This window comes from Dermatophagoides pteronyssinus, unplaced genomic scaffold (genome assembly GCF_027571235.1).
Source record: "Dermatophagoides pteronyssinus isolate colony J.1.1.1.1 unplaced genomic scaffold, Derpt_VIB-CSIC_2022.12 sq0006, whole genome shotgun sequence".
NCBI classification, from domain to species: domain Eukaryota; kingdom Metazoa; phylum Arthropoda; class Arachnida; order Sarcoptiformes; family Pyroglyphidae; genus Dermatophagoides; species Dermatophagoides pteronyssinus.
In genome coordinates this window covers 1,982,982-2,007,288 of record NW_027461530.1, presented here as the reverse complement: position 1 = coordinate 2,007,288, position 24,307 = coordinate 1,982,982, and the positions used below count along the sequence as shown (strand labels likewise).

Sequence of the window (24,307 nt, the reverse complement as noted above, 5' to 3'; positions counted from 1 at the left end):
GTCGTTGTCGTCGTCGTCGTCTGCTCAATTTATCACCTGAAATGATGATTGAATTTTTGAATTTTTCTTTTTTCACCTCCATTTGGCGACTGTAAGAAATAAAGAGAGAGAGAGAGAGGTTAATTAAAAAATTTATGCGCTAATTTTCTATTTTAAAGTTTTTTTAAAAAAAATTTAAGAAAAAAGCAAGCGACAAAAAAGATGATCAAAGAGTTATGTATTAGATCAAACGGTTTTTAAAGAAAAAAACATTGAATAACCATAATGATGATGACCATAATGGATCAAACTTTAAAGTAGTTAAATAATCACTATGAGATGAACATTGTATATCCATCATAATCATCGACATAATCATATTATGTTGTTGTTCTGGTTGTTCTTTGGGTTTATTATAATTATAATGATTGGATGGATGGTAGGGGCTGTTCCTTTATTCATAAATGTTCGGCCTTTTTTTTCCTACTATCATTTTTTCTCTATACAGTTTTTCACTGAAAAATTTTCTGAAATAAATAAATAAAAAAATTATACAAGCGGTGTATGTAAGTATGTTTTCCTCTCCCTCTCTACATTTCTCTTCGTGTTTTTTTTACTTCAAAGTAGCCAAAAAAAATGAATTCAAATATAATTAATAATCATAATTGAAATCATTAATATCATCCATCCATCAAACAACCAAAAAACACTATAGTTGTGAACCAACCGGTGGCTGCGGTATTTTCAAATCTACCATAAAAACCATATCGTGGACCATTATTCTTTGATTCTGTGTTTTTTTTAATATTCAATGAAAAAAGCAACATCGCTGAGGCTTCAAGATTATTGTTCATCATCAACAACAATGATAAATGTTGATGATAAACAACAGAATCCGAAATTATTTTCAAAAAATAAAATTTCAAAATCTGAATCATGGTTGAATGAAAATTCTTTGAAATCAAATAATCAAAATACATTTATGAATTTTATGATGATGCCATTTTTATTTACAAATAATCATCGTTCGCATCAAAATCATCATTTAAATGATTTATATCAAACAAATTCTTTACCAACATCATTCAATGAATCAACGAATCGTACAACAACTAATTTTAGTATTGAATCCATTCTGAATTGGAATCACAAACATCATAATCAACAACAAAAGCAACAAGAACAGCAAAAAGTTGTTGATTTAAAAGATTCATCAAGATCACCAACAAAATTGAATAATGAAAATTTCAAAGAACCATTATTGAATTTTTTTCAATTTTATTCTGATAGTAAAAGTAAGTAATTTTGCTTGTTTGTTTGTTTGTTTTTCAATTAATGAGAAAACGATTGTTTTTTAGATGAAAAACATTTAAAACCTGTCGATTTTACTACGAAATCATCACCATTATCAACGGCATCAATGACAGATTCTGTAGGTGGTGGTGATGGCGGTGGAAAAATTTCATCAACATCATCATCATCGTTGAAACGTCGACCAATAAATCGTGGACCACGTATACCATTCACAACAAATCAAGTTCAAGAATTGGAAAATAAATTTATAAAAACACAATATTTAAGTAGTTTGGAAGTAAATCAATTGGCTAAACGTCTTAATTTAAGCGATACAAGAGTAAGTTTAGAAAATAAAATATCTTTCTTTCTTTTTTGTTTTAAATTTCCATGAACTAATCAATTCCGGTATAATTAGTTCGGTTCTCATCCAAACACACATCAATTTGGATGTTTGTTAAGAAAAAAAGATTAATCTAATTAATCTTAATTACCTTGTAATAACAGAAGATAACATTTTAACATTTTCATTATTAACATTTTCAATTTCTCATGATTAGTTATGCGTTTTTTGTTTTGTTTTGTCATCAAAGTTTCGCTTAGTTTTCGATTTTTATTTTTTCTTCGGAAAAAAGCAAATCAGAATAATTATTGACTGAATCTCTCTTTTGACAATTGAATTAATCTAAATTTCAAATAAATGTTACCGAATTAACAAACAAACAATGCTGATGATTTTCATCAATACACAATGATGGCAATCATTATGGTCAATTTTTGTTGTTGTTGTTGTTGTTGGTCGGTTAAAGATTCTCTTGGTCTTTTTTTTAATGATCCAGGATAATTATCATTGTTGTTTTTTTATTCGGTCATTTTACAAATACAAAAAAATTCATACACGCGGTAAAAAAAACAAACATTTATCTTGTCCATGTGGCGACTATAGTTTGTTTTTTCTCTCTCCTATCACTAATATCATATATGGTTGATTAACTCTTGGTTGTTTGTTGCTCTTTTTTTCCCATTCAAACAAACAAACCGAAAAAAATAAATTTATCAAAATATTCCGCCAATCATAATATGATAATCACAAATATTTCATTCAGAAGAATGAAATTATACCGAAAAAAAATACAAACAAACTAGAAAATCTTTTTCAATTTTTTTCATGCTTAACAAATTACAATGTTTGTTTGTTTTTTCAATCGAATAGTGAATGAAAATGTGAGATAAATACTTAGTCATTACTTATTTAATCCTTTAATGAGATTGTAATCTGGGTAAACATTACACACACACACACACATAGAGAGATCCGACTGACTGACAAATGAATGACATTCAAATTGGGAATCTCTCTCTTTCTCTTTTAATCTCTTATTTTTCATTTTGATTTTCAATTATGGGACAATTATTTTCAGGATAATTGATTACAATTGACAACCACAACCACAAACAAACAAACAACGATAACACTGGATAATTTTTATCTACTTTTTTCCATTATTATGTGGTTTTTGTTATCGAAAATTACCGTTGGGTCCGCGTATTCAATGTCCTTTCTTTATCTAATTCTCCCTTGTAACCTTACATTATTAATGATGAAAACAATATCAAGATATTTTTTCAATGAATGAATGAATGAATGAAAATTGGCTAGACAACAACAAATAGTAGATCAAAAGAAAATAATTGATTTTGTTGTTTGAATAAAAAAAAACATGATACCGGATAAGATTGTTGGATCGGATCATTCGGATCATGATGATTATTCAATTTCAAAAAAAAAAAAATTATCCCGGCAACAATCTATTTATCTTTGACAATGGTTTCATTCATTGATTGACATTAGTATACTGTAAATAGGGTCGTGCGGTTGACAAAAGAAAGAAAAAAAGCTACCGATCGCGGTCGATGTCAATCATTGATTTGGATCTTGTTCCAATTTTACATTGGATGACATCAATATTAATGATAAGAGTCGGAGTTTTTTGTTGTTGTTGTTAATTCGATATCTTTTTCATTCACCCACCAATCGATCGACTAAACAAAATTTATAAAGAAATTTTTTTTCAAAATAGGAAATTCATCGATTTTTTTTCAATTATAATTTTCATTTTTTATTTATTATGAAATTCAATTTGATTAAAAATTCAATTCAATTCAATTATTTTGCCCATTTTTCATTATCATCACCAACACCGTCAGCACCACCATCATTATGTTCATCATTATTATCATTATATCCATGTTCATTATCATCATCATCATCATCATTGTTACCATGATGATGACGATGGTTATGATTATGATTAACATCTTCTTCACCATCACCATGACCATGACCATGTTGATATGGTTGAAGACCATTGCCTGATGAATGATGTTGATGATGACCATAATTTTGTGGATATGAACCATAATAACGTGGTCTAAATAGTCCACGTAAATATCGTGTATATCTTCTTATTCCTATTGAGAGAGAAAAAAAATTTTGATTGAATTCAACAAAACAAAATCAAATTACCAGTATCACCATATGGATATGGATAATTAGCATTAATCATCTTTATAATCGTAGATATGATTAATGTAGAAAATATTAATGAAAATGATGATATATTCATGTTTAGAAAAGCAAATTTAAAACAATAACAGTAGATCAAAAAATATATCGATTTGATTCCACAAAAAAAACAAACCGATTGAATCCATTTTGGATACGACGTTTTTATACGTTTTTTATATCCATCATTACAACCACCAAAGATCCGATTTGATTTATCAGAAATCGATTATTATTGTTTGATTTGACAAAATTTACTTTTCTTTTTTTATTTTCAAATTTCTAAATTTGAAAATGAATTTAAAAATATTCAAATGTCAATCAATCAATCAATCAATCAATATTTGATTCAAAAATGATTACTAATATTATCGATTTGACATTGAAATATTATTATTATTACAACATATCAACATATCAATATCATATGATCTGAATAACTTTTTCACCTTAAATTTTTTTCAATATTAAACCAAACAAAACGAAAAATGTTCGTTCCATGACATTGATCATGAGCTCAATTTTTCGGTTGTTGATCTATTTTATTTCAACAAAAACTGATGATGATGATGAAATTTTCGAAAAATCATTTTTTCGACAGAATATTGCATCATCTACCTGCTGCTGTAGACATATTTCTTGGTTTGTGTCGCCAAGATTTCGGTTGACAAAAAAAAGAACCCATCCTCAAAAAAAATGATTAATTAATTAAGAAGATTTTTTAATCTAAATTTTTGGGCTTCTTTCTTTGAAATTAAAAAATCCAGAAGCTTATCTATTCATCTACCTACCTGGCTACTGGTTTTTTTTGTTTAAATGTTATTTAATAATGAAAAGATGAATGACTTTTAGATGATGGATAGATAGATAGATAGATAGATAGATGGAAATGCAAAAGAAAAACGAGAAGATTGATTAATAAGTAACAAGTACTCTCTCTATTTTTTCTAATTCATCTGATCACATCAATAGGATGTGTGTGTGTTAAATTATCTTTTTCTCTTCAAACAAGCAAACAAAAAAAAAGGTGATTATGGATCTTATTTAGGCTTGTCCATGTATATACGTGTGTCCAGTGTGTGTGTTCCTTTCCTTAGTAGCCAAAAATCATTTACCAACCAAAATGTCATCGTTGTTGTTGATCAATGATCATCTCATTTTACAAAAGACAAGTCATCATCATCGTTGACTACCAAGACGACATTTTTTTTTCGTTTCGTTTTCAAATCGATAAGATAACGATTACAAACGAAACGCACACACTGTATATTTCTAGATGTGGAAGAAGTTTTAAAAAAATATGAATTTTATCGGTGACACTAAAATAATCCATCATACATAATTATCGCGTCAATCATAATTGTCATATTTTCTTTTACTTACTTACTTGGATAATGATAATCTACCTACCACAATGTTTGATGAATCTGGTTCTTCAAAACATGAATCTTTTGACTTAAAATTGTTCAATTGTGTCAAAGTCTTGTCATCAGTTTGTGATTTGGTGGAAAATTTTCGATATGAATCTTTCATCCAATATTGTCAAAATGTCAAAAATATCCCACACACGAATATTTGTTTGTTTGTTTTGAATATTGATTATTGAATTTATTCAAATGGTAAAATTATTCTTTGAGAATCCAACAAAAAAAGAACTTTACTTTTTTTAAAGGATAAGAAGAAGAGGGAAAACTTCTAATTGACAAATTATGCTAGAAAATGATTAAAGAAAAGGAAAAAAAAATAATTCACAAACAATCATCAATTTCATCATTATCATCATCATCATCATTATTGTTAGTGTTAACAGGTGGCTATAGTTAATTTTTGTTTTCAACCAAAAAAAAAAAATCATATCAGATTTCTTCAGTATTATTTGATGATGGAATTCATGATCATGTCACACAAACGCAGACTATATTCACATTACAACAACAATCATCCATCATTTTTTTTATTGTCATTTTTTTATCTACAAATGAAAAGAACTTATCAAAAAATTTTATCTTTTTTTTCTTCTTCTCTGAAATACTTTTTTTCTATAGGTAAGAATTTGGTTTCAAAATCGTCGAGCAAGAGAAAAACGTGAACATCAACAACAACAACAACAACAAAATCTTCAAAATGGCCATCATCATCAATTAGAAAATAATATTGATAATCATCGATCGGAAAACATTGAATTCGATGACGGTGATGATGATGATAAAATTACCTATAATGATCCAATTTCATGTGAATCATCATCATCATCATCACAATCGATACGATCAAATTTTGATGATGGGCAACAACAACAACAGCCACAACAACATTGTACTTTATTTACAATGATGGATGATGATGATTTGGATGCGGATGATTCATCCGTATCATCTACTTTTGATCCTAATCCTATAGATAAACATTAAATTCATTTTCGCTTTTCATTTTCATTTCATTTATTTAACCCAAATTTGATATTGACAAAATTTAATCATTTTTATGTAAATAAAATGTATCCCAATTGATTAATTTAAATGTTTTTCAATGTTTCTTCAACAATTTTATGTGAATCTTGTTCTACATGTTGATTTTTAATTACTGATTGTGGTATTTCATGAATATCATGATTAAATAATGGATGTGTTGGATATGATGGTGGTTCAGTTGTTGGTCGATATGGTGGACGTGGCCATGGTCTTTGTACTTTATTCGATGGTGGTTCAATCATATCGGGTCTTTTTCGTCGTACGGGCATTACATTTGATGGAAATTCACCTTTTACATTACCGGCTGGCCAAAAATTAGCAACAACTAATGTTTTATAATTTTGTGGTGTTTCAAATTCAATTTTTACACATGTTGCTTCACGTGATCCACGCCATACAAGTTGTGTAAAACCACCAGTTCTAGCAGAAAATCTTGGGTCATCATAATCATAATGACGTTCTTCTTCATACCAAGTATTGATTGCTTCTTCAATCGATCTATAACGATTTGGATCTAGTGTATATAACAGGTGAATTTTTAATATTTACGGTGAAAAATGATTAAAATAATAACAACATTTACCATAATACCAGAAAAAACTTTCACCAAATGGATAATGTCCTTTAACAATGTCTCGTTTACCTTCGGCAATATCACCTAAAATACTCCAAGCACGATCAAGTGTATATTGTGTAAACTGGAAGCAAAAAAAAAAAACAAAAAAAAAACAAAAAAATCATTTTAAAACATCTTGAACCAAATAAATTAACTTACATTATCACCTAAAACTAATGGTGGTGTATTTTCATGCCATAAACGTTTACGATTCATAGCATCTAAACATCTATATTGAAAATCCTGATCATATATGATTCGTATATTTCGTCCTTTAATTAATGAAAAGAATGCAAAACGCATTTGAAATTATTTAAATTCAATGTATTCAATCATATTGAACTTACGTCCTTTATATGGTCCCATAAAACGATCAAGTATGATTGATTTATCTTCGGTTAACACCAGTTTTGTTTGATCAGATGATGGTAATGGTGGTGATTGAATCGATATTGATGGTGCTGATTTGGATTCTGAAACTGATAAGTCTGGTAATTCTGAAGTTGATACAACCGGAACATATGATGTTGTTGGCAATCTTGTTGGCAATACCAATTTTGGTGTTGTTGATACGGGTAATTTCGGACGAACACGATTCAAAATTGAAGAATTAGGTGGAATTGTTGGTAATGGATTTGGTTTTTTTGCCAATACGTTTGTATTGGCAACAAAAATGGCCAATACCATTATCAGTATTTTAATCGAAGCCATATTCAAAATGCTGAATATTATTATGAATTTTAATCCAATGAATGTTCAATCTTTTTATACTGTGAATTTAAAAAACTTCTGATAAAGAACTTGAAGTTCAACTTCACGATGAATACTGGTTTAAGATGTGGTTTTTAGATGTTGGGGAATTTCCGTCATCAGAAAACAAGAAAAAAATTGTCATTCCCATCGATCAAGTTTTTTTTTACTGAATTTATTGAATAACAGATTCCATGATTTTTTTTTCTCCAACAACAAATGAATGGATAACATTTTTCGACAAAAAAAAGGGTTAAAAAACTAATTCATCACTTGATAAACATGATGACCTTTGATCTTTTTTTCCAGGTGTTCCAAGTTTAATTAATTAAGGTTCGTCGATCTCATCATAAGTGAATATTAAAGAAATACCGCAACATCAATATTTTAAAAAAAAAGTGAAACGATTACTTGTGTCTGCAAAAGAAAACTAGTTTTCATTATCAAGTTTAAAAAAGAAAAAGAAAAATTTATTTTTTATTTAGGAAAAAAAAGTAATGAGGCCCAAAACATTCATTCATTCATTCATTTTTTGTTTGTTTGTTCGTTAAATATGTGTGTATAGAGAGCAATGGTCGATTATGGTTAGGATTCAAGGATTTTTTGTTGTTGTTGTTGTTGTTGTTTGTTTGCTTCATTTTCACCAGAAAATATTAAGACATAGAATTACTATCGAGAGGGGAGAAAAAAAAGTAATAACCCAAACACCATATACCAGGAGAAATAAAAAAACAATAAGAAAAGGCAAAAAAAAAAAAAAATAATAAGTGTTTTACATTTTGCATGGATTTTGTCTATAAGCTAAATAAAATCCTTTAGCATTATTAACACTATTCGAAACAAATCTTAATTGAAATGGTCCTGGTGTAAAATCAGTTGTCATTAAATAATTTTGATGTAAACGTTTAAGTGAATCTTTACGTAGAATCATTGGCGATGACATCATCCAACGATAACGACGTGTTAATACATCTTTAAACAATTCCACTTGACGATGATGACGTCGTAATTCTTCTACTTCACCAGATAAATCTGAACCTAAATGTTCTAATAGATCACCATTACGATTTTCATGTCCATTTTTACGATATGGTCTATTTTCACTTATATTACCCGGTGTTATTAAATCTTCTAATGATGGTGATAATGATGATGGTTCAGTTGGTTCAATATTTTCTTTGGTTGAATCATTTAAATGTTCATCAATAGAATCAACAATTTTTGTACAAACTTTTGTTCCGCTTACAATCAGATAATCATCATCACATTGTGTTGTTTGTACTGTTGAATACATTTTTCCTGTTGTTGTCCATTGACCATAATCATCAGTTTGATGTAATCCAATACGTTTACTAAATTGATTTGTTGATAAACCAACTGAGAATGGAAAAACCGCTCCACTTTGATCAGACATAAATTCATATGAAATTGAACAGAATCCAGTTTCTTTACGAATACAAATCATATAATCAACATTGTTTGGATAACCTTCATTCAGAACATTTGATAAATCATTACGATTTGTTAATTCATCCGTATCATAATTAAAACTTTTGATTGTTCCTTGTGTTCCTTCATAATATTGTAGACAATGTGCAGGAGCTATAACATAGAAAACAAACTTTCATTAACAATAAATTCATTATGTAAAATCAATTTTATTACCCGTTTTTCGAGAACCACAATCAATCTGTTCAATGTGAATATCAAATTTACGTGGATAATCACCACGAAAAACCATATGTAATGTTACCATACCGGATTCATCAACACCGATGTAATCTTGTTTTATTATTTTTTGTTGTTGACGAAAATGAAATGAAAAAATTCATTCAGTTAAATTAATCTCATTTAGTTATTACTTACAATGTTGTCCAGTATTATGGCCACAAATACGTGGAATAATATTATTTTCATTTTGACCGGATATTAAAAATGAATCCTGTGTACAATTTCCTTCGATTGGTTTTGCAATATCAAATTGATTAAATGATAATTTCAATTGACAAACACTATTTGTTGTATCGATTTTTTGTATTTTAGCACGACAAATTCTTTGGCCATCATATGAATACGGGAAATTTGGATTACGAAAATAAACATGTCGTTCACGTATGGTTTGTGAACAGGTTATTTCAAATAAACAACAAACATGTCCATTTTTACTACCACCACAACGTCCCATCGGTATTCCACCTCTTTCAGCACAAATTGATGCATCATAACAAGTACCATATCGTTGATCCGGTGCCATACAACCATGACCAATTTCATCCAAATAATCATCATCATTATCTTCTAGTTCATTTTTATTATTATGTAAAATTGTAAAGAATTTTTGTTGCTGCTGCTGTTGTTGTTGATGCGGCTGTTGTTGTTGTTGATGATGATGATCACGATTATGATCCGATGTAGATATTGAATGAATATTACTACTATCTGGATATAATTTTCCCGAATTATATTGATGAATATTCGGATGATCGGATGATTCTTGATATTGACGACGATTCAAATCATAATTATTTCCACCATTTGGATTATATACCGGTTTTGGTCTTTCCTTATAAATTTGTTCTTGAATCAAACAAATGGAAAACAAACAAAATTTTCAATCAATTAAAATGAAAATTTTTCAACCAAAAAAAATCAATCAAAAATTCCAACAAACCTGTATCAAGTAAACGTGTACGATGTGATTGAAAACGATTGGCTAGAATTAGATTTGGTCGACATTGGCAAGCCAATATAAGTAATAACCAATTGTATGTTTTAAGTATCACTATCCAAGATGAGATTTGCATTTTTGTTTTGTTTTTCGAAACAAATTTCACAGTTTAAAAGTATAAAGATTGTCACAAAATGTTCGCCAAAAGATTGTTTTTCTGTTTCACTGTTTTTTGGCAAAAAAATCAAAAATCAATCTGAACGCAGTATGAGAAAACAAAATAAAAATGCAGCAATTCAGAAACAAAAAGAATCAACAAAAGTTAACAACAAGAAATTTGAATCGATCGAATGAATTTTAAGCAGCCGACCTGGCCGACAATGATTATGCTGATGATGAAAATGATGATGAAAATGAAAATGGACGTATACGGTATATGATGATGATTTGCCAGACACACACTCGAATACAAACACAACCAACAACCCTCAACCAAAAAAAAATTGAACAAATCATTCAACGAAACCCAGAAAAAAATCAAAATATTCCTGGTGAATGTTTAATTTCACTGTATAGATTTTTCCTGCTATATTTCTTTGTCTTTACGGTCGATTATATTTATGGTAAACACAAGAGAGAGAAAGAAAAAAATTTGTCGTTCGTTCTGGTGCTTAAATGTTTCTGGTCTAGAGATGGCCAAAAACAAACAAACAAATGAATGAATGAATGAATGAATGAAAAATTGGACAACTTTGAGATGGTGAGAAGTGAAGAAACAAACAAACAAACGACAAAACCACAAATCAGATATGAATAATGAGTGTATATTTTTTCTGGTTGTTTGCAATAATTCTTTCTTTTTTTTTTTTTTGGTGATATCAAACAAACAAAAGGCGTATATTGATATATCGATCTGATCATTCACCCTGTATTATTCATTCATTCAGAATGAATGAATAATGATGATGACGATGAGAAAAATTCAATTCAATTTTTTTGGATTCGACAGACGATAATAAATTTTCAATCATTTTTTTTGTGACAACTCGATTCTTCCGGTAATTTTTTTGGATGCAAATTGAATAAACGAAAGACAGGTAGACACAATTGTTGTTGACTGAGAACATTGATCGCTGATAATGTCATTCACAAATCATTCATTTTTACAAAGAGGGTTTTTTTTTGTTAATTTTCTCGGCTAAAATACTTCCACCATAACATGATGTTACTGTTTTTTTTGTTTTTCTCAATCACATTTCATTCTCTGCCATGAGAGAATGATTTCACTAAAAAAACAACAACGACAACGACAATTAATTAGTCAAAATGAAGATTACAATGGTAAATTGGAATGATTTATTCCATTTTGTAAAACAAAAAACAAAACAAAAAAACTGAAAACCGGGCAACAGGTGTCATTCAGTTTCTGGTCACACAATTATACACATGCTGTGACGATTTTTGCTGTTAAAAGAAACTAAATAAACAAAATTTACTTGAAGAATATCGATAATCAATCAATTGAATTGAATTCGATAGAAAACTGAGAAAAGAAATAAAGATTAATTTGAAAAATGAAAGTCAAAGAACTTCTTTTTTTCGTTTTGAATATTCATGTTACCATCAAAAATTGCATTGTTTGAATATTCATAAGTTGTATGCAATCAATATTAACAAACATTAAAACGAATTCAATGTTTGTATAACGAGACGGTCAAAGTTCATAATCATGATCATTGAACAAAAACATGATGAATCAAACGAAACACACAAACATTTTGATAAACAAAATCCAAAACCGAAACAAAACCAAATGGATGAAGAAATGAAATGAAATAACATTTCGGGTAAAGTATTTATATAAAAAAAAAAGTCAATGTTAATTGATGATCATCATCATCATCGAAATGGGTTGAAGAATCAAAAACTTTTCGTAGCCCTTTTTTTTAAAAAAATATGAAATGTTTTGAATTTTGGAATTTAATTTTGTTTGTTTGTTTGGTCAAAAACCACAATCAAACAAAAATGTATGATAATAAAAGTGTGGGTGATCGGATGAATGAATTTTATTTTTTTTTTTTTTGTTTAATGAAGAAACAAACAAACATCGACATAGACATGCCAGACATTTTGAAAAAAATGAATAAATGAATGAATGAATTACCATCAAATCGATGATGATAATCATGTCCATAAAATAATTTGTTTCGGTTGGTCGATACACAGTAGACCAATGAACGAAATGAATGAAAAAAACATAAATACCAATGACATTAATAATCAACCAATGATTATTTTTGGATAACAAAAGAAAAATATATTACAAAAAAAACATCTGTCTACATAATTTTAATGATGATCTCGTTTCGTTCAAATATTCATGGTATTCATGTTTTCCATATCCAAAATCAATGACATAATTCAAACATCCAAACATCCATTTGACATCAATTTTTTTCATTTAAATTCAAAAAAAAAAATTTAAAATATTTCATTAAACGGATTGATGAATTCATTATGTCTGTTTTTGAAATGAAATGAAAATCAATTTTTTTTTGGTTAGTTGAACAAAAAGATGATGATTGATTGAATCTAACTGCCATTCAAGTTGATTGTTTTGATACATGTTTTGACAATTATTGATCGAACAAACTTTTTTGTTTTCTCATCCAAAATCCATTTTTTCATATTCATCATTTATTCAATTGTATTTGGATCAATTCAAGTAATTCTAATAATTGTTGATAATATTGTTGAAAATATTTTTCACGATGTTCAACATTACGATCTAAATAGGATTTTAATTCGGAATAATATTTTCCACCTATTGTCCATTGTTGTTTTCGTTGTTCAATATTAATGTAGTAAAGATTTGTATACATTTTTCCAATCATCATATAAGCTGTTAATATTGGTTTAATATATTCATCATCTTTAATTTTATCAGGTAATTGATATTGAATCAATTCATCAATTGTTTTGGGAATTTTTTTCAATTTATCCGAATTAAATTCATTGAAACTACTTAAAAATCTATAAAAATAAATAATCGATTTTTGTATTAAAGTATTGACTTTATTCATCGCATGAATATTTCGTTCATTATCCAATCGTAATTTTGTTTTTATTTCTTGTTCAATCGAAATCATTTCCTTTTCATTCGATCGGATATTTTGAATTTCCTGTTGTTGTTGTAGATAATTTTGTTCATATTGTTCCATTTTTAATGAAACTTGATTAGAATAAAGATCACCAAGTTCATATAATAATTTCCGATAATATTTAATAAAATGATCTGGACTAATTTCCTTTAATAATCCTTCAAATAAATCGATACGTCGTTTATTCATTTTACATCGAGAATCAATATCATCAAGAAACGAAAGCATAGATCCATGAATGGATGAATGATCAAAAATACAATTTATATGATCCGAACATCTTTCATTGATGGTGAAAAATTTTTTCGCTCGTTCAATAGCAGCCAATGCATATTGATATGCTTTTTTTGCTTGTTGATAATCACGAATTGGAAATTTAGGAAATTGTTCCTCCATTTTCATCACATCTGCATCGTGGGAGAATATTTTTCTATTTTTTTTCGAAAAAAAATGTCATTAAATTAGCCGGAAATTTCATTAAAATAATCGTTATATTGAAACCTACTCTGGTTGAATAGATTTTGTTGGAATTTTATAATCGGGTTTATCAATTAATTCTCGACTTTCATCGAAAATCATCAGACAATATTTTACTTCGATTATATCCAAATCGGCATGAGCTTTCTTAAAACTTTCCATTTCATTTTGTTTAACTTGTTCATTTGTCTCATCGAGAACTTTTCGAGCACAAGCCATCATATGACAAGCCGATTCGAATTGATTTTGTCCAGCATAATATTGTGATAAAGTAGCCATATTTAATGCCCAATCAATATGATCAATTTTCGTTAATTTAGTATTCAGTAAAGGATATTGAAGCATTAATGATTTAAGACAATAGTGTGACGATTCTTCGGCCATTTCGATTGCCTGATAGAATTGTGCAGCAAGCTCCATTGTGGTAAGAAAATTGTTAATCATTCGTTTTGGATCATCATCATCTAGCTCACGAGTAAAACTATCAATTATTTGATTCAAATCGATTATATGATCATCAAGTCTCAATATATCATCAAATCCTATAAAAGCTGGATGAGGATTCTGATTATTCCTAATAATTTATAAAATATAATTTTAAATAAAATATCATTCATTAAAAATATCTTTACCATTCATCATATATGGATTCAACTTCTTTAATATAACATGAAATAAGGTGAGAATTTTTATTCATATCATCATTGAATGTTTGACTTATAATTTGATTCAAAAAATCAATTAAAAGGCCAGCGAATGAATTACGCATTGAAGTATCACAGGATGGAGGTGTTGATTGATCATCATTTGGAAAGATAATTAAACCAAAAAACGGAAATTGTTTATGCAAAATTTCTTGACATTTTTCGAGATAATTTCTTGCAGTAACAAAATCTCCAAGTTCACAATGAATTTTATAAATTTTCAAATAAATATACCATAATAAAAGCCAATAACGATCTGATTTTTGATCATCAACAACAATATTATCCGATTGTTTGGATAAATTTTCCAATGATTTCAAAACTTTATGTGGAAATTCATCATCCGATAATTTATCAAACGTTTGTCTGACCGATAAAAGCCATTCATTAAATGATAATGCCATATTCCAAAAAAATTTGGAACACGTTCGTAAATCAACAAATTGTTGTCATTCTGTTTTTTTTTTTTTTTTTTTTAATAAAAACAATCGAAACATCATACGAACAACGATATAATCGATTGTTTCGTTCGTTGCTTCAAATTCTTTTTATAGATTTTCTTCAAAACGATAAACAACGCAAGCTCAAAATAAATAATTCTTATTGATTCAATGTTATTCTCATTATTGTTATATCGATTTCGAGAATTATTTGAATCCTGGATCCTATTATTTATTGAAAAAAATGTTCCCGAGAACGATTATTCATTTTGAAGCGATTTTTTTCGGTTTCATTTTGTTTATTTTTTTCATAAAATAAAATTGTAGTGGCATTAGGAATTGTTTATTTTGGATAGCAGCAAAAAGAATATTAAAAAAGTAGTAGCATTAGCAATGATGGTAGAATGCCACACCTGCTATGTATTCAGAAAAAACATGTGATCAAAGCCATTTTTTTCTGTTTTTTTCTTTCAATAAACAATACTGCTACCTTTTAATTGTTGTAACGAAAATCCTCACAATATTGGTTGATTTCCCTTTCCCATCAAAAAAAATTTCATCGAGTATACTCACCACTACCAAATATCAGATTTTTCGAATGTTTTTTGTTTTTCGAACATACAACACATTTATGAACGTCTACTTTTCGAAACATTTTTTTTTTACTCAATTCATCATAAAGCGAACACATATCATGTTGTTGTTGTTGTTGTTCGACTTGTAACGAATTTTTTTTTTCTTTTCATTCTTTCTCCATTTTGCTTTGAAAATAATCGTTATTATTGTTGTTGTTGTTGTTGTTGGGTTTTTGTGTTTCCGAATTTCCGTTTATATTGCGTGTGTGTGTATTGTGTTGTATGTTTTTTTTTTCATTTTGGTATTTGAATCGGGTAAAATCTCTCTTGTATCCCTTGTTTTCTGCTATCATCATCATCAAAATTATATGAAATATACAGTATATATTTTATTTTCACTTTGCTACGACGACAAACACGGTCCTCATCATCATCAATATAAAGATAAACCGATTTTTTTTTTCATCAATATTTTGCCTTTATGTGAGCACTCATTCTATGCATGTATAACATTATACAAATGATTTTCTCCTTGTAGTAGACATCATCATCATCATTTCACTCTTTTTTTCAAACAAAAAAAATTTTCTTGATGTAAAAATCATATTTTCATCATCTATTTTTCTTTTGGTTTTTTTTTATTTATCAACAGAAAAAATATCCTTATTTTAAATTTGTTTATATAAATTGCTATAAATTTGAAAATTTTTGAATTGTTTTAATGTTTGCATACATAGTGGAAACAAAATGATTTGTTTATGAAAAAAAACAACAATAATTTTAAAAAAAAGTAAAATAATTTTATTATTTCTCACAGCTGAATCAAAACAACAACAAAATACAATCACATTATCATCATTTGAGATATATTTGTTATTCTCATTAATAATTATACAATATAATTTGTCGTGTCATCTTGTTTTAATCAATCGGTTATCAAAAAACATATTTTGTTTTTTTTCTGGTTGTTTCTAAAAAAATAATAATTTATCTTGATTCATCCTCAACCAATATATATAAAATTAATATTTCATCATTCAAACAAACAAACGACGACAACAACAACAACAACACAGATCATCATCAAAAAAAAGAGTGAACCGATTCAAAATCCATTTACAAATTTATAAAATATGGCCGATCCATTAAATATAGATAGTATTATATCTCGACTTCTTGAAGGTAAGATTTTCAATTCAGTTATTTTTTTAATAAATTCTGCATTTTGCATTCTGAAGATTCTGCAATATTCATTTACAAAGCAAATTTTTATTCGTACTCAATTTTCCATTGATGTTGAATTGTTTTGTTTCGTTTCCATGTTATCATTAGTTTTTGTTTTTTTTGTTTTGTTTATCCTTTTGAGTTTTAATATTTCAAAATAAAAACTAATCATTACATTGCATATAATTCAATTGCTTGCCATGTTTGTTAAAAAAAAAGTTATAATTGTCGAATTTCTGGTTGTTTATTTATATGTGTTTGTGTGTTTTGTTTTATGTGTGCTGACACATATCTAAAACGAATATTAAATATACAGTCTGAAAATTCCTAATATCCTATGATGAGGTTTCTTTTTTTCTTTTGATGAAATTATCTTTAGAAAAACATTTAACTTTTTTCATGATATGAGGATTGGATGCTCTCAAGGATAACCCTAAAATACATTTTGAAGATCCATTAGTCCAGTTTTGTTTTTTTTCAAAAAAATAATTAAATTACTCAATTTTTGTTTGTTTAAATTTGGATTTTTTAAAGACATTTTTGGATCATTTATCGTGTAAGGATTGTAAAAGTGCAAAAACAAAATTCATCATCACATTGACGGATAATATAGATGTTTAGTAATAAAACAGTCTCACTATTTATTTAATGACATTTTATTATTATGGATGATAATCGAGAAAAACTCCTTACTCTCAAATCCAGGGTTTTGTTTGTTTTTGTTATTTTTTTCTGCATGCATATTGACAATCTACATTGTTTTATATCACTGTTTTATATTTGTTGACTTTGATCGATAACAAAATATACAGTAGGTTTCAATTTAATCTTGGCATTCAGCCATGATTTAATACATGGTCGATTATTTTTATCCAGGATTATTTCATTCATTGAAAAAATCATTAATGTGTTTCTTTTTTATCGACAAGGACTTGTCCGTCAAAAATAATGATGCTAACCTTGCAATGGTAACCAGTAAATTGTTGATAATTTTTTTCAGGAAATATAAAACCTTGCTATTTCAATCTTGTTGTTACAAACACGCATTATTATTTAGTTTATTAACCTCGAGATAATGTATGAAAAATTGACTGCGATTGCTAAAAAAATGCTTGTAATGTCTTTTTCTCTCCGTTTTAATAGATTCATAATTGTAAATTAATTTGTTGTTTATATTATTTTCAATAGTTCGAGGTTGTCGCCCCGGTAAAGCAGTTCAATTGGCTGAAACAGAAGTTCGAGCCCTATGTCTTAAATCACGTGAAATATTTCTTTCACAGCCAATATTATTAGAATTGGAAGCTCCATTAAAAATTTGTGGTAAGTATTAATTTTTTATAATTTATCATTATCAATAAGTGTCTGATCAAAATGAATAATTTAAATGTGTGTTTTTTCTAGGTGACATTCATGGTCAATATACAGATTTGTTACGTTTGTTTGAATATGGTGGTTTCCCACCCGAAGCTAACTATCTATTTTTGGGTGATTATGTGGATAGAGGAAAACAATCATTGGAGACAATTTGTCTATTATTGGCCTATAAGATCAAGTATCCAGAAAATTTTTTCCTTCTTCGTGGCAATCATGAATGTGCCAGCATTAATCGTATATATGGCTTCTATGATGAATGTATGTATTATCACATTGAATGATAGTTTCATAATTGATTGTCATCTAATCATTTCGATATATATAGGTAAACGAAGATACAATATCAAACTGTGGAAGACCTTTACTGATTGTTTCAACTGTCTTCCAATTGCCGCCATCATCGACGAAAAAATTTTCTGCTGTCATGGAGGTAGGTGCACGGAATCAATTTTTTTTTGAACGAGAACAAATTCTGATAATTAGAATCATTGTGTTGTCTCTTATAAATGATTTAAAAAAGAACATTCTATTTGGCTTAATGATCTTTTTTTAATTAGCTTCATTCTTGATCATTAACCTTGAACCATTAGTATTATGTTCCATGAATATGCATGAGATTAATTTGTTTTTGTTTTTTGTCGCTTGTTTTCATTTACAGGATTATCACCGGATCTTCATTCAATGGAACAGATTCGTCGTATAATGCGTCCTACCGATGTACCGGACACTGGGCTTCTCTGTGATCTATTATGGTCCGATCCGGACAAAGATGTCCAAGGATGGGGTGAAAATGATCGTGGTGTCTCATTCACATTCGGAGCAGATGTTGTTACAAAATTTTTGCACAGGCATGATCTTGATCTCATTTGTCGTGCACATCAAGTGGTCGAAGATGGCTATGAATTTTTCGCTAAACGACAATTGGTCACATTATTCTCTGCGCCGAATTATTGTGGTGAATTTGATAACGCTGGCGGTATGATGTCCGTTGATGAAACATTAATGTGTTCCTTCCAAGTAAGTTATCCAATCATTTTTAATTCCACTACATTTATATTTTTTTATTATATAATTTTCAATTTTTCAAGTATAATCATAAATTTTTGCTATTATGCTAGTCAGTCAGAAAGAGGATTATTAAAATTCTTATGGGAATGACGTAAATGATATAGAAATATTAGACATCTTTTCAACTAATTAACATTGAATTTTACTCTTTCATTTTCATGAAAAAAAACAAGATGGTACATGTAGTCATCATTTAATCTTTTGGTTTTTTTTCTACCGATAATTTGACAGTGTTATTAACTAATCTTCAATGAAAATGAAACAAATGCATTCGATTGTTTTTGTTTTAATGATTGATTTAGAAAAATATGTTGATGCATTTCCCATTCAAATGATTTAAAATAATAATGTCTATAAAAGAAAAATTTTCATTTTTTTTCGATCATAAACAAGATGATGATTGATTGATTGATTGAAATGTCTTGAATTGTTTTATGATGCCGATCATAATCTTTTTTTTCCTTTCATGAAAATGAAAAAAAAACTAACTCAAAATGGAAAATGATCGATCGATGTTTTGTTCACATCGATTGTGTGTGTGTGTGTTATCAAAGAATCGCGTTGCAATCATTTTTTACGATGCTTTTCTTTGTAAATTCGATTGAAGTCTCTCGATTGTTGACTTTGTTTTTTTTTCAATGTTATTCCAGGCATGTAAACACACTTGATATTAATAATGGAGATAAGAGTTTTTATTTTTGAGTCTATAATTTGGACCAAATATTTTCTTCTTTTGAAGATGTTTTTAGAATCTTATTAAATTGTAAATGTAAGTTTACATTGTACACTTATAATAAACTGAATGATGATGATGAAAATTTTTCATCAACTTAACTGGCCTAGTTTTCTTTTATCGCCCACCAATTCATAATATATGATGAGACTGTGGTATATTTATTTTAAAATAAAACAAATAATAATAATAAATATCCTGATTCTATGGATATTGTTTATTGAACATTGAAAACTCACATTTTTGTTTTGTTAGATTAATGGGTTTTTCTTTCTCTTAGATAATAATCGGTCCTTTGAAAAAAATGATTAATTCAATTATTATCGGATCATTATGAAATAAAACATGTTCACGAATTAATATCATTAATATCAATTCTCACCTCTCTATATATTTATTCGACTTTATCTTATTCTTTTTTTTTAATCTAAATGATTTATTATCATATAAACGATAGCAAATTTAGCATTTAGATGATTTTGTTTTGTTTTGTTCTTTTGCCAAAAAGTTTATTTGTTTGTCATTTCGAGCGGCAATAATTATAATTATATTTTTTTTTACTTTTATCTGATTAGTATACTAAAAAAAATTCTTTCTTTTTTTTGTTCGTTGATTCTGTGTTCCAAAAACAATTCGTTTTTTGTTTGTTTTTGTTTATTTCTAGAAAAAATTTTCTTTTCCCCGTAAAATCAAATAGATTTAGAATTGGGCTACAACAAATAATGGTTCGCGTATTAAAAATGTTTTTAACCCACTATAATACCACAACATCGATTGTATTCTTGTCTCATACCTGGATTTATTATTACCCAATTTTTTGACTAATCACGGAAAATTCAATCAATATTTATCTCGTTTCAATATTTTTTTTCTTCTTCTGATTTCAATTTTGGTTTAAAACAAGCGCTCAGTATTTATTAATAATAATTGTAAACGTTTTACAAGATTCTATTTCTATAATTTGATTAATTCTAATGATTGTTAACATTTTTGCAGTTTTAATATTTTTGAATTTTGTTTTCTTTATCTATTGTAACCTTTTATTTTTTTGATAATATTTGTTCCCCTATATTTTTATTTGACATAGGGGTTTTAATAAAATTTATTCTATTCTTTAACAGGTTCGCTACCAGCGACGCATATGTGCGTCGTTTTAGTTCTTTATTTTGAGCCCGACGACGCAAATATGCGTCGTTTTTGTATTTACATTTAAGCAAATATGCTTGGTTTTAGTATTAACATTTGATCGAATTTGCGTCGTTTTAGTTTTTACATTAGATCGAATATGCTTGGTTTTAGTATTAACATTTGATCAAATTTGCGTCGTTTTTGTTTTTACATTTGATCGAATATGCTTGATTTTTGTATTCACATTTGATCAAATATGCGTCGTTTTTGTTTTTACATTAGATCGAATATGCTTGATTTTTGTATTCACATTTGATCAAATTTGCGTCGTTTTTGTTTTTACATAAATGCAAATACTCGTCGTTTAAGATTTTACATTTATTTATCAATTAGATTTTTTCAAATTTCTTATATAATTACTTTTACAAATATGCGTTGGTTTTAAAATCATTGCCATTCAAAGTTCTATTATAAAAAATTCCATGGGCTGTGGTTAAAGATTTGTTTCTCAAGCGCTGGTAGCGAACGAGTTAAATAGATAATATAGTATTTCAGTTATATAAATTAAACTTTCTAGATGGCTTTGAGCAAATTTTTCTTGTATTTTTCATGCTCGCAATTCAACCAAAAATAATCCATTGACATCACATCACATCTGTAACATTGTCGTTTATCACTTTTGTTTTGAATTTCACTTGGTCGATTCACTAGAATGCTAAATTAAACATATATGTGTTTAGGCTATTGAATTTCTTATGCAGAAAATGATTATATAAAAAAAACAAAATTGAAATGCATTCATGCTTGTTGTTGAATAAATAATGATTTTGAAACATTTGAATTCTTGATTTAAAAAAAACATTTTCGACATTTAACCCTATTCTATATTCTGAGTCAAAAAAAAATGGTTAAATTTTCTTATTGGCAATGACATTTTTGACAGGATTTTTCTTTCAATTACAATTCTTTGTATCCAGTTGCAAACTCATTATTTTTTTGAATGAAAACCGAGGCCTTCATTGTTTGGTGGTTGTTTTTCATTTGTCAGACTTGTTCTTGAGAAAACATGCTGTGTGAAAAGATTGTTATCTAATTCTTTGTCCAAAGGAAATTACTTCACATTTTAATAAATTTGTTTATAAAAATCTCATCAATTACCAAGGGTAATTTCTAATGACAATTTCCTTAATCATATAGGAGCTAATATTTTTTATTTCATAATGTCAATGTTTGGGTGGTGTTTGTGGTTTTCACAAACATTTATTTTCTTGTAATTTCCATGTTTTTCTCTGATATTATTACCTTTTTCAGATAATTTTTTTTTTTTTTTTTTGGTATATTGTGACAACAAATGTTTCGATAGAAAATTCTGATCCTGAAATTGAACCCGGGATTTTTTTTCCCAATAACAAATATTTGTTCCATTTTTCATTTGTTGTTTACTTCTTTGAATAATTCTTTCGCTATTGTTTGGGTTCGGTTCAGCGTAGCACTCTATTTACGTCAGCCATTTGGTGGCAAATACAGTGAAAGTAAAAAAAAATCTAAATATAATAATATTCAAAATGCTAAAATTTATAGTACAGGAAAAATTCTGTCCAATCGATTACTTTTATTGAAAGTAAAATGAAAAGAGAGAGAGAGAGAGAGAGAGAGGAACACACACACACATATACATACAGAATACAGAATCGAAAAAGTGGGCTAATCGTTTATATGAAAAAAATAATTTTTGTTTTCTTGCGTTGCAATAGGACAAAAGGAGTGTTTTCTTCTTTTTGTTTCATTTATTTATTTATTCTTTCTAAAGTAATATGTCAATCATGTGAGTGCAGAATCCTTCATAGTCATAGTCATCTTTATCGTCATCAACGTTGTCGCTCCCTTTTCAATGTAGTTTATATTTAGAAATCAATAAAAATAATATTCAATTCAAACAGTCGATTGAACATTTATTTTCGAAACAAAAAGTGAGAGATTCAATTTGTTTTTTTTTTCTTTTGACATCATCGATCAAGAGAATTGGTGTCCATATGCATGCGTTTTTTATTCCTTCAAATCAAATGTAATTTTTGAAGGAATAATTTTTATAAAAATGCGCGAGCACATTTAAGAAAAAGAAAAAAACATTTGAAAATCTATTTGCTTAATGTATTCTTGTGTATATTCTCATCATATTTTTTTTAATCAATCAGAGGAAGGAAAAAAAATGATGTTATTTGCGTGAAAAAATTAGAAATTGGCTAAAATTAGTAACAAATCATCCCATTTTTTTTTAAATTCAATTGGTGCGCTTTATACTTGCTTTGTTTATCATTTTCCTATGTTGATTTTTTCATTTGCATCACAACGATTCTGATCATCATCGTGATCATGATATAATGATGATGATGGTGATGATGATGATGAAATCAAGCAGCTGTTACCGAATTGAAATTTTTTTCCACTTTTTTACTTTGAACAACAACGAAGGAAAAAAAAACTTGTGCCTGTGATTGAAAAGGGAAAAACTTTTTTCTTTCACTTTCGATTTGGATATTTATTAATAGCGAAAGAGAGAGAGAGAGAGAAAAAATCTATTAATTTTATTTCGATGGTTTGTTAACTTTGGTTTTTTTTGCCATTATTATTGCATAAACCGTAGGTGAATTTCAAACCATTAACTTAAGTGGTGTGTGTGTGTGTCAGTATTTATATCTAAATTTATCTTTGTTTTAGCTATTCATTTATTTATTTATTTCGGATGGAATGGGAGATTATTATCAAAAAAAAAATTTCCATTGTTTTTTTCACATATATCATAATGATTGATGAATTTTATTTGTATTTTCTTGTTTTAAAATTAAGAATCAATCCCATATTAATTTTATTTTTTTTTTCATTCTATTTTTTTTCTACAAAACCAATTATAGATATTGAAACCATCAGAAAAGAAAGCCAAATATCAATATGGTGGACTAAATTCTGGTCGTCCGTTGACACCGCCAAGAGCACCGGCTATTAAGAAAAAATAATAATAATTAGAAAATTTATCATCATTCTTATTGGTTATAATTAATAATAATAATAATAATAATAAA

General features: G+C 27.8%; 6 protein-coding genes across 7 annotated transcripts; 2 read left to right on the top strand and 4 right to left on the bottom strand.

Moving 5' to 3' along the window:
* The first annotated feature begins 690 nt into the window (after nt 1-690).
* LOC142645048 (uncharacterized) lies at nt 691-6,351 on the top strand. Its single transcript, XM_075820193.1, has 3 exons — nt 691-1,274; nt 1,338-1,612; nt 5,884-6,351. Exons 1-3 carry the CDS (start codon nt 791-793, stop codon nt 6,247-6,249), a joined length of 1,125 nt encoding a protein of 374 aa, XP_075676308.1. The 5' UTR covers nt 691-790; the 3' UTR covers nt 6,250-6,351.
* LOC142645047 (uncharacterized) lies at nt 3,418-3,955 on the bottom strand. Its single transcript, XM_075820192.1, has 2 exons — nt 3,800-3,955; nt 3,418-3,744 (listed from the first exon to the last, which is right to left on the bottom strand). The coding sequence occupies exons 1-2, from the start codon at nt 3,897-3,899 to the stop codon at nt 3,440-3,442; spliced, it is 405 nt and encodes a 134-aa protein (XP_075676307.1). The 5' UTR covers nt 3,900-3,955; the 3' UTR covers nt 3,418-3,439.
* On the bottom strand, nt 6,255-7,676 carry LOC113796206 (uncharacterized). The gene is made up of 4 exons (XM_027346430.2): nt 7,273-7,676; nt 7,085-7,197; nt 6,893-7,007; nt 6,255-6,823 (listed from the first exon to the last, which is right to left on the bottom strand). Exons 1-4 carry the CDS (start codon nt 7,634-7,636, stop codon nt 6,354-6,356), a joined length of 1,062 nt encoding a protein of 353 aa, XP_027202231.1. The 5' UTR covers nt 7,637-7,676; the 3' UTR covers nt 6,255-6,353.
* A 447-nt stretch (nt 7,677-8,123) lies between these two features.
* On the bottom strand, nt 8,124-10,615 carry LOC113796212 (uncharacterized). The gene is made up of 4 exons (XM_027346437.2): nt 10,347-10,615; nt 9,542-10,252; nt 9,341-9,457; nt 8,124-9,277 (listed from the first exon to the last, which is right to left on the bottom strand). Exons 1-4 carry the CDS (start codon nt 10,477-10,479, stop codon nt 8,448-8,450), a joined length of 1,791 nt encoding a protein of 596 aa, XP_027202238.2. The 5' UTR covers nt 10,480-10,615; the 3' UTR covers nt 8,124-8,447.
* A 2,062-nt stretch (nt 10,616-12,677) lies between these two features.
* Nucleotides 12,678-15,171, bottom strand: LOC113796218 (KIF-binding protein). The gene is made up of 3 exons (XM_027346444.2): nt 14,614-15,171; nt 14,010-14,555; nt 12,678-13,934 (listed from the first exon to the last, which is right to left on the bottom strand). The coding sequence occupies exons 1-3, from the start codon at nt 15,087-15,089 to the stop codon at nt 13,037-13,039; spliced, it is 1,920 nt and encodes a 639-aa protein (XP_027202245.2). The 5' UTR covers nt 15,090-15,171; the 3' UTR covers nt 12,678-13,036.
* A 1,227-nt stretch (nt 15,172-16,398) lies between these two features.
* Nucleotides 16,399-24,282, top strand: LOC113796219 (serine/threonine-protein phosphatase PP1-beta catalytic subunit). 2 transcript variants are annotated; one of them, XM_075820424.1, is made up of 6 exons: nt 16,399-16,882; nt 18,113-18,244; nt 18,326-18,556; nt 18,624-18,728; nt 18,957-19,315; nt 20,764-21,993. In XM_075820424.1, exons 1-6 carry the CDS (start codon nt 16,834-16,836, stop codon nt 20,794-20,796), a joined length of 909 nt encoding a protein of 302 aa, XP_075676539.1. In that variant the 5' UTR covers nt 16,399-16,833; the 3' UTR covers nt 20,797-21,993. The 2 variants fall into 2 exon arrangements, with proteins under 2 accessions (XP_075676539.1, XP_027202246.1); XM_027346445.2 differs by lacking the exon at nt 20,764-21,993 and adding an exon at nt 24,140-24,282 and having other exon boundaries at nt 16,418-16,882.
* Nucleotides 24,283-24,307: the final 25 nt, after the last annotated feature.